Here is a 10,887-nt window from a genome sequence, read left to right as displayed (position 1 = left end):
GAGCCGCAAGAGCGGCGCATCACTACGTGCCAGTACGTGTCTATTGCTAACACCTTCAGCACACAGACAGCAGTATAGACCAAGTGGCAGATCATTTCACTGATGTGCCAAAATATTACTGCTACGCGATTCCTGATCGCACTGTGCTGGCTGACCGCATTATTATTAATTTCATGATGGAGGCTGAGAGCCGGTGTAAATTTGAAAATGGGCCGCAATCGACTTTTGGACATGCCTGGTATACATATTTTAATTTTACTCCATTATTATTATTTTATTAGGGCTATTATTTTTTTTATACAGCACTAAACATATGAGTCAGAACAAGTATCTGCACGTAGAGTAAACATTCGGTGCCTGGGTACAGGAAGGTAATTTGTCCAAGGCCCCATACAGTTAGGGCAGAGATTTCGTTTAGGGCGACTTCGTTTTCCTTGTGAGACAACTTCAGGTGACTCCGGAAAACGAAGCGCTCAGAGTGCCATCCCGCCGGCGATTTAGATTCTAGACGATGGGAAGGCAGTTCGGGGAGATTAGTCGTCCGAATAAAAGGGGATATGTTGCCGGGCAACTAATCTCCCCCCGAATCTCCACGTGTGTCTTTCCTTAGAAGAGAATTTGCAACATTTCTGTTGAGAACCGCTATTTGTATTAATAAATATGCAGCATGAGAACGTTCCGCTGTATCAATAGAATTATTGAGCAGTATCAGGTATTGTATGGCAACATTAGGACAAGACTGTTGGGTGTTTAGAAGCTGTAGTTTTTACCTACCAACTAAAAGACCATAGGTTGGACTATATATGCATCAGAACTAAAGCATTTGGATCTGTCTGTACCCTCATAACATTTAAGCTGGCCATAGATGCAAAGATCCGAACGTACGAATCCTCGGTTCGTACGATTGTTGGAGCATGTGTGGAGAGTCCCATCATTTTTGGTACCACGGAGATCGGTCGTTTGGTGATTGGACAGGTTAAAATATTTCTTTCGGCTGCCGATAATATCTCTGCAATTTAATATCTCGATTTTCAGTGGGAGACTGTCACCAGCTTTGTCGGACATAACTTTCGTACGATTGCTTTCAGGGGCAGAACGTCGGCTGATCTTTTACTACTTTATGTGATCGGAATGGTTAGTGGCAGGTCGGGAGATGGGGAAGTCCAACAAGTTTCAGTCGATCTTTATGTCTTCTCATTGAGAACAATGTAAATTGCCAGCTACTTCATACACAATGCTACTTGAAACGCCTGTCATCCCAAAACGCACAGAGACCTTTTTTTGACCAATTTATTAGAAATTGCAAGCCCATTCAGAAGTATTAAAATCTAAGATTGCAAAACACACAGGGAGATAAGTAGCCGCGATAGTATAGCTTTCTCTAAATTCTGTCTTCATGCAGGAGTTGGGTGTCAGATGAATGATCTTATATATCTTAATGGGGGGGGGCTCGCTACATGCAGAATTTGTGCAAAAAGACAGTTATTTTGTTTGTACTGCAATCCGTTATTTGAGTGAGCTCTAATTCATCTGCTAGGAAAGGGAGCCCCCTATAAGATATATTGGATCATTCATCTGACACCTAACTGCTGCATGAAGACAGAATGAAGAGAAACAGATGCTGAGAGAGGAATAGTGAAGATAAACTTGATTATTTCAGAAGCAATGTATTTAGAAAGTATCAAACATCAGTATGAGGAAGCTTATATTAAATTTTCATTTTCAATGGTTCCCCCTTTAATAGTATCCAGATCATTTTCCAGTCTGACAAAATGTTTTCTCATATCTGGTATTTTCCACCCCTTTACAGATAGGACTGAGAATTCTCCCATGAAAAGCAGGACAGTTGGGAGGTATCATATTACCTGCAGAGAACCTGATAAGTTGTTTGAATACAGGTGGATTTGCACTTTGTCACGACCGGGAATCAATGGAATGCGTAGGCTTTTTACACACTGACAGTATGAGAAACACTTTTAATGTAATATACACTATAATGCTATATTATACTTTAATGCATTGCCTACCTGTTATTGTTAGGTATCTACAGATAAGCATCAGGCACCACGAGAGTCATTTCCAGGATGATCTGCACAGACAGATTTGACTGTCACCGCTTTTTGTGAATCCTGGGGACACACCTGATTCCTGACATCTGCTGAAATCATGATTTTAACGTTTTCAAGAAAGTCTGTCTCACAGAAACTGAGTATTTTACTCCTTGCTTTTGGATTCGTCTGGGGACTGATGTTGCTGCGCTACACGTTCCAGTATCCGAGACACCAGAGCAGCGAGGAGCTCAGAGATGAAATATTAGACTTGAGCAGAAGATATGTCAAAGCTTTGGCTGAGGAGAACAAAGATCTAATGAATGGTGGAAATGGAGGCTCCATGGCAGGATATGGTAAGCTATAAAGCAAACCTATTCGTATTTCTCATGTATACAGTGATGTAATTATTATAGTTATTAAATTGTTAGTGTTTAGAAACTGCAAATCTAAGCAAAGTTCCAATATACTTGTATATTTATTGAAAACATTTCATCTCTTTTCCAGCTGTTTGCAAACGTAATGGTTCTTGGAAGTAGTATCTGTTATAAGACCTGGAGGAGAACTTACCTCTGCTATATTGTTTCAAGAGATAGAACTAAAGAAGAGAAAAGGATAAACATATTTCTTTCTAATGCAATTACAAATAGCCTTAAAATCAATTATTGTATATTGACAAAATGCTTTTAATTACATTTTGTATCATTATGCAAACAAAAACATGGGTGGATTTAGTTAAATAATTCATATTTTCTATTTTAACGCGCAAAAGGTCATTGATGTGTTACCCGTTCTACCTTCCATTGTTGCCTCTGTAATCAGGCGAGTTTGTTTAATTAAGAGATAATGAGCTCTGTGTAATCACAGCTGTTATATGTGTCACACAACTACTGGATAGGGTAGAGGTCATTAAGAGATCCAACAGTCGTGTCGCTTCGTATCAGCGTTGCGACACCATGCAACAATTCTATCTCTTACCTTATTTTTGTCACGAGTTTTGTCGCAGCGCGTCGGATCGTGCCAAAATCGTTCGTGTAGTCCTACCTGTAGCAATTTAATTTGTCCATGTGGTTTCATTTTTTCGTTCCATACTAATGAATTTTTAAAAAAAAAAAAAAAAAATTGGTTACTAGTCTTTTAACTCTCTTCATCCCACAGTTTCTCCAAAGAACCAGGAAAGTGGAAAACTAAAGTACTTTACTTTTCACTGTCTGGTACTTACTTTTTGTTTATTGTTTTAATTATGTTTAAACGCTAATCGCTAAATGCTAAAAAAAAATTGGTATTTTGCCCTTTAAGTCTTCGGTTTTCAGTCTGTTTTGGTGTAAACCCCCCTTTGCGGTTCAACAGTTGGTCTGGACCCTTTTTATCCAGGTTTCAGTTTGGGATTCGGCCAAGATTTGGCCCTTTTCAGCAGAATTTGGCTGAATCCAAGTGCCTGGCCAAACCAAATCTGAACCCAAAAAATTGTGACTTTTCAAAAATTCTTCACCCACTCACTGCACATGTGGTTCTCTTTCCCCCCCTAATTTACATATGCAAATTAGGGTTAGGATTCAATTCAGGATTCGGCAGAATCTTTCACAAGGGGTTCAGGATTCGACTGAATCTTATAATAGTGGATTTGGTGCATTCCCATTTATTTTCCCATGACAAAATACAGATATAAGAAAACATTCTGTGAGCCATTCATCCATAGTTAACAAGAATGACTAGATCAGCACACAAGCCTACATCCCTAAATTCAGCCAAGCTAAGTATCTGGCAGTATCTAGGAATACTACCGTACCCGAATTTTACCTGACCTTCAAGCTGGGACCTCCAAGGAGGGCCAACCACGCAGTTTGGGTACCACTGCTGTAGGTCAGCGTATATTTTCTTATTTAACATTATGCAGTGATGATTTTGACGGCTTGTTTCCTTTTCATACATTTATAGGGCTACTTTACAACTGTAATATATTCACTATTTGCTCGAGGCCTAGTATAACATATTCTTAGTACCCTGAGGCTATTGCTTCTTTACAAGGATATAAATGTGATTAGATACTAGTTCTTTCTTTAAATAAGTCTTGCATCATAGCCAAAGTATGTTTGCTGGAGCCCACAGTGCCTTTGCTATTTCTGTTTTTATCCTCTTAGGATTAAAAGAAAGTGTTCTCATAACTAAGCTGTTAGAACACATCTTTTATTTCATCTGCGCTCTTAACTACGGTCTGGCTTGCATGCAGTGAAGTGTTTGCAGAAACTCACCCTCACACACAACTTGAGTGCCAGGTTAAAGTAAAGTATGCAGACGACCTGCCCAACTGATAAAGCATTATACAAATATTGTACACTTCAAATAATTAACTCTACAATATAAAAGTTGATTACTGAACCAGCAAGTGTATTTTTTTCTTTTTTTAGTTGTAATATCGTTGTTTAAGCAGCCATCTCAGGTTTTTTAGCCTGGTCACTTTAGGATGGAACTGCTTTCTGGCAGGCTGTTATTTTACCTACTCAATGTAACTGAATATGTCGCAGTGGGACCTGGATTTTACTATTGAGTGCTGTTCTTAGATCTACCAGGCAGGTGTTATCTTGTGTTAGGGAGCTGCTATCTGGTTACCTTCCCCATGTTCTCTTGTTCGGCTGCTGGGGGGAAAGGGAGGGGGGTAATATCACTCCAACTTGCATTACAGCAGTAACAAGTCACTGAAGTTTATCAGACCACAAGTCACATGACTGGGGCAGCTGGGAAACTGCCAATATGTCTAGCCCGTTGTCAGATTTTTTTATATTTAATTTTGAAATCTGTTTGCTCTTTTGAGAAACGGATTTCAGTGCAGAATTCTGCTGGAGCAGCACTATTAACTGATGCGTTTTTGAAAAAAAAAAAATACTGAATATTGTAAAGAATAATATATATCGTACTTGTCTGTTCTTCTAATGCCTTATTTCGCTTCTTTTTCTTCATAGCTGACTTGAAGAGAACAATTGCTGTCCTTTTGGATGATATTCTACAGCGGCTTGGAAAGCTAGAGAACAAAATTGACTACTTTGTAGTGAACGGATCATCCAATAATAGCACCAATAGCACTGGTGGAAATCCTGTCCCACTAACTACAAGTAAACGTGTGAATACGTCCGCAAACAAGAGATAGCAAGAGAGTGCCATTCTGGTTATTTCATCAGGCTGAGTACATCTTTACGTGCTACGAAATTGGCATTTCTGGCTAGATCTGTGCTTTATTTTGGTTTGCCAAGTAAGCAGCTATAGCATATAATGCAATACTCAACTGTTTTATCGGCGGCACTATAAGAACGCAGAGAATATCGGCCATTTTAAGTTTATAATATTTTATTTTTCCCCCTTATCTTTAAAGTAAGTTTTCTAGAAGTGAGTTTGGAAGCATTGTCCTAGAGATTATAACCTTAGTACTCTAAATTAAAAACAAAAACCTATAATATAAATAATATACTAGAATATTATATTTTGCAACATCGAAAAATTTATGTTTGAGCTGGAGGTTTGACCCAAAGAATGTATTTATTTGCACTATTTGTTAGTAAGACTGTATATTCATTGCTGTAAATAAGATTATTTATGCAGACGCTTGACAAAAAACATAAACATACTACAATTATTCCAATGGTTATTGCTGGGTTGAGGATATTATTTGAAACCTCAAAAACATACAAGAAATCACCCTCAGTTCTGTGTATAGTTTCTATGATTTAAGTCCTTATAGGAAAAGTTTGCAGTTTTTATGGAAACAAAAACCTACTTGAATTGAAGAGTTGTTTGTGAAAGAGAAATTTTATTTCCCTCCCTAAGTGATAGATCGACAGATTTCCTGAGGCAGTTGTGTTGGCCTTCCATGTACAGAAATTGTACTTGGAAACACTTAGGGGCAGATGTATTAAGGGTTGAATTGAAAATTATAATTATATATTTTTTTATGGTCAAATCTCTCAAATTGGAATGGTGAATTTTCCAAACTCGATTCAAGTTTTTAATTAAAATTTCTAGATTTATCATACTCTGGCCCTTTAAAAACTCATGGTCATAAATAGTCAAACTGAGATAGAACAACTGTGGCAGATGATAAAATTCCTGATTGGCATTTGTACATTCGCTAGTCGTTAGCCGATTGATTCCTTTTCCTTATAAACAATCTCATCTCCAAGATGCGCTATTGTTCTCGTTCCTAAACTATGGGGGTTATGTAATAAAAGGCACTAAGTTTGCCCAGTAGCAGTAACCCATAGCAACCAATCAGCAGGTAGCATTTACTGGTCACCTGTTTAAAAGCAATCATCTTATTGGTTGCTATGGGTTACTGCTCCTGGGCAAACATAGTGCCTTTTTTTACATGGGCAATGAGTCTTATCACGGTTCATCTTTTAAACAATCACATCTTCACTTAAGAGCTGTGGCAAGCTATGCTGTTGTTTTTCCCTACACTAGAAAAATGCTGGCAGACAAAAGGCAGATATGGGCTGAAACCAATGCAATGTGTGCATCAACAGGTGAGCAATCTGCCTGTCACTGCCCACACGGTGGATTTCGGGCAGAAAAAGATGGTGTGCATTTTCTGTGCACAGGCATATTCAATGTACCTGTCTTTTCAGATATGGTGGCGAAAAAGCATAGCAACCAATAGCTGTTGCATCTGAAAAACACTATCCATTGTGTGAGGCATAATAAAGATAATAAACTTGCTTGTGTAACTAGTAGGGTGCTAGGCACTTGTATAAACTAGTCTTTCAGCTCTGGTGTAGCAGTAAGACAGTGGTATGATGATTTTCTCTTGTTTCATATGTTACATAGTTAAATTGGGTTGAAAAAAGACAAAGTCCATCAAGTTCAACCCCTCCAAATGAAAACCCAGCATCCATACACACACCCCTCCCTACTTTTAATTAAACTTCTATTTACCCATACCTATACTAACTATAGAGTTTAGTATCACAATAGCCTTTGATATTATGTCTGTCCAAAAAATCATCCAAGCCATTCTTAAAGGCATTAACTGAATCAGCCATCACAACATCACCCGGCAGTGCATTCCACAACCTCACTGTCCTGACTGTGAAGAACCCCCTACGTTGCTTCAAATGAAAGTTCTTTTCTTCTAGTCTAAAGGGGTGGCCTCTGGTACGGTGATCCACTTTATGGGTAAAAAGGTCCCCTGCCATTTGTCTATAATGTCCTCTAATGTACTTGTAAAGTGTAATCATGTCCCCTCGCAAGCGCCTTTTTTCCAGAGAAAACAACCCCAACCTTGACAGTCTACCCTCATAATTTAAGTCTTCCGTCCCTCTAACCAATTTAGTTGCACGTCTCTGCACTCTCTCCAGCTCATTTATATCCCTCTTAAGGACTGGAGTCCAAAACTGAACTGCATACTCCAGATGAGGCCTTACCAGAGACCTATAAAGAGGCATAATTATGTTTTCATCCCTTGAGTTAATGCCCTTTTTTATGCAAGACAGAACTTTATTTACTTTAGTAGTCACAGAATGACACTGCCCAGAATTAGACAACGTGTTATCTACAAAGACCCCTAGATCCTTTTCATTTAAGGAAACTCCCAACACATTGCCATTTAGTGTATAACTTGCATTTATATTATTTTTGCCAAAGTGCCAAACCTTGCATTTATCAACGTTGAACCTCATTTTCCAGTTTGCTGCCCAGTTTTCCAGTTTAGACAGATCACTTTGCAAAGTGGCAGCATCCTGCATGGAACCTATAGTTCTGCACAATTTAGTATCATCTGCAAAAATAGAAACAGTACTTTCAATGCCCACCTCCAGGTCATTAATAAACAAGTTGAAAAGCAAGGGACCTAGTACAGAGCCCTGCGGTACTCCACTAACAACATTGGTCCAATTAGAAAATGTTCCATTTACCACCACTCTTTGTAGTCTATCTTTTAGCCAGTTCTCTATCCAGGTACAAATACTATGTTCCAGGCCAACATTCCTTAATTTAACCAGTAACCTTTTGTGTGGCACTGTATCAAATGCTTTAGCAAAGTCTAAGTAAATCACATCCACTGCCATCCCAGAATCGAGGTCTCTACTTACATTCTCGTAAAAAGAAATTAAGTTAGTCTGGCAAGATCTATTACGCATAAAACCATGCTGGCACAAACTCATAGTATTATGATTTGCTATGAAGTCCAGTATCTTATCCTTTATTAACCCTTCGAAAAGCTTTCCTAATACTGACGTCAGACTAACTGGCCTATAGTTTTGAGGCTGAGAACGGGATCCTTTTTTGAATAGAGGCACCACATTAGCAATTCGCCAGTCTCTCGGCATTATGCCAGATCTCAATGAATCCTGAAAAATTAAGTAAAGAGGTTTGGCAATCACAGAACTAAGCTCGCTAATTACCCTGGGATGAATACCATCAGGCGGTAGTTAGGCCTGTGGCACACGAGGCAACTTATCTGCTTATCTGCTTCTGCCTTCATGTGTCTGCCATCGATCCACAAGTGCATTATTGAAAGCATATGGAGGGTCCTCAGCATTTCGAGTTAAGGGTGACCCCATTGCTGCATGACACAGATGGGTGCTTTCCATTAGGGAGGAACTTCATGGTACGTTTTTGAGCCGACACGTCGGCATGCGACGAAACGCATAATTGTCGGCTTGCGACTGTCTGATAAATGTCGTTCTTACCTGCAATTTCTCTTTCACTTCCTGTATCTTCAGAACATCAGAAACGTTGCATGCGTTTCGCCGCATGGCGACATGTCGGCTTGAGACGCACTGTGGAGTTGCTCCCTTATTCAAAGTGATAACAGGTGAAGAGGGGCAGTTCATCCTCCACTGTTCTCAGACAAAAGACAAAATCTTATGCAAGAATTTTCTGACGTCTACTAGAACTAGAAACATTGGCAAATAAATTCTACCTGTGGTATAAGGTGGTACCCAATATGTAGTTCCTACTTCCCACGTGGCACTACTGGGAAATAAAAAATCTCTGGAGACCACCCTAAATGACTGGTCACTACCATCATTTTGCTAGGAATGAGAGGTGATACTGAACAACAAGCTGGCAAAGCCATGGCAGCCTGCAGTCTATGTTTTTGTTGTAGCTTGTTGCAGACTGTCCCTCTCCTATTGCCATCTAAATTTTGCCATTTCCATTGTTCTAGTAGTCGGATATGACGAACATTATGGGCTGTCAAATATAAAATGTATTTAAAATGTAATTTAAAGGAGAAGGAAAGGTTAAAACTAAGTAAGCCTTATCAGAAAGGTCCATCTAAATATACCAGTAAACCCCCAAAGTAGTGCTGCTCTGAGTCCCCTGTCAAAAGAAACACTGCATTTCTTTCCTTCTATTGTGTACACATGGGCTTCTGTATCAGACTTCCTGCCTTCAGCTTAAACCTCATTGCCCTGGGCAAGAGCATGCTCAGTTTGCTCCTTTCCCCGCCCCCCACCCTTCTCTGCTGTAATCTGAGCCCAGAGCAGGGAGAGACTCAGGCAGGAAGTGATGTCACACCATGTTAATACTGCAGCTCCTATCCTAAACAAACAAGAGAGTTTCTAGAGCTTTTTACTCAGGTATGGTAAAACATTCTACAGAATAAATATAGCATTCTAGCTTGCACTATTGCAGCTAATCTATTGGCAATAAAATGCCTCCATAGCTTTCCTTCTCCTTTAAAATTTAAAAAAAGACAGTTTTTTAAAAAAAAAAAATGTATTTCCAATCTTGGTTAAAATATTAAAATTTGATTGCAGTTGTTGAAAGGATGAACACCAAGGTTTCCGTTTCTTTGCTGCAAACAAAATACCTGTAATTCCCACATACCTTTCCTTGTTGTAGTTTGTAGGAATCACCGGCAGCCTGTAGTTGCTCACATTTCAGTCAGGAAACCCACTGGGTCCCCTCTAGTTCAGAGCCCCCTCTAGTAAAGCAACAGCGATCTCTAATGGCCCATTGATTTTCAAAAATGTCCACCTTCCCACAATATGTGAAATCTCTGACAAACCTCCATGTTACATACAACAATGAAAAGTCATGCTGATGGATACATATCTGTGACATATACTTCCAGTAGAAATAGTGGTACTGCAGGGGTCAGTTTTAACACATATTTTTCTGCCCTTTTTATAAGCACATGAAGGCAGTATGATTTTAAAAAGGTGTGTGGATTCTTCCCATAAGCAATGTTTGCAGTGTTTCTTTTTTGTTTTTTTTTTATACCATCAAACACACACTGGAAATAATATTGCTTGGGCTTCATGTTAACTTCATCCATGTCTTCTAGGCCAGGGATGTCACACAAGAGACCCTCCATCTTTAATGGGGATGTTCACCTTTGAATTAACTTTTAGTATGATGTAGATGTAGTAGTGACATTCTGAGACAAGTTATAATTGGTTTTAATTTTTTATTATTTGTGTTTTTTTAGTTAGTTAGCTTTTTATTCAGCAGCTCTCCAGTTTGCTGTTTCAGCAATCTGGTTGCTATGGTCCAAATTACTTTCACAACCATGTATTGATTGGAATAAGAGACTTGAATATGAATAGGAGAGGCTTAAATAGAAAGATGAGTAATAAAAAGTAACAATGACAATACATTTGTAGCCTTACAGAGCATTTGTTTTTTTCTGATGGGGTCGGTGACCTCCATTTGAAAGCTGGAAAGAGAAAGTTGGAAAAAGGCAAATAATTAAAAAAATAGACCAATTAAAAGTTGCTTAGAACTGCCCATTCAATAACATACTAAAAGTTAACATGAAGGTGAACCACCCCTTTTAGCACAGCTTTCATCATCATGAGCCAGCAGAGGTTAGTGGAAGTTGTAGTTTATATTTAGGTGGGGT

General features: G+C 38.9%; 3 protein-coding genes and 1 long non-coding RNA gene across 6 annotated transcripts in view; 2 read left to right on the top strand and 2 right to left on the bottom strand.

Annotated features, from left to right (window-relative positions):
- Positions 1-10,887, bottom strand: part of LOC121394554 (basic leucine zipper and W2 domain-containing protein 2-like) — a 337,450-nt gene that overhangs the window by 284,947 nt on the left and 41,616 nt on the right. The gene's annotated exons all lie outside the window — the stretch shown is intronic.
- LOC121394551 (ankyrin repeat and MYND domain-containing protein 2-like) overlaps positions 1-10,887 on the top strand; it is a 71,931-nt gene that overhangs the window by 30,260 nt on the left and 30,784 nt on the right. The window lies entirely within an intron of this gene.
- Positions 2,167-6,674, top strand: LOC121394555 (coiled-coil domain-containing protein 126-like). Its single transcript, XM_041565950.1, has 2 exons — positions 2,167-2,404; positions 5,009-6,674. Exons 1-2 carry the CDS (start codon positions 2,167-2,169, stop codon positions 5,191-5,193), a joined length of 423 nt encoding a protein of 140 aa, XP_041421884.1. The 3' UTR covers positions 5,194-6,674.
- Positions 2,860-9,298, bottom strand: LOC121394561. 2 transcript variants are annotated; one of them, XR_005961772.1, is made up of 3 exons: positions 8,726-9,298; positions 4,964-5,067; positions 2,860-3,139 (listed from the first exon to the last, which is right to left on the bottom strand). It is a non-coding gene; the product is annotated as an uncharacterized LOC121394561 (long non-coding RNA). The 2 variants fall into 2 exon arrangements; XR_005961773.1 differs by lacking the exon at positions 8,726-9,298 and adding an exon at positions 7,688-7,726.

Source organism: Xenopus laevis, chromosome 6L, assembly GCF_017654675.1.
Source record: "Xenopus laevis strain J_2021 chromosome 6L, Xenopus_laevis_v10.1, whole genome shotgun sequence".
In the NCBI taxonomy this organism is placed as follows: domain Eukaryota; kingdom Metazoa; phylum Chordata; class Amphibia; order Anura; family Pipidae; genus Xenopus; species Xenopus laevis.
This window is presented reverse-complemented; position numbering and strand designations above follow the sequence as displayed.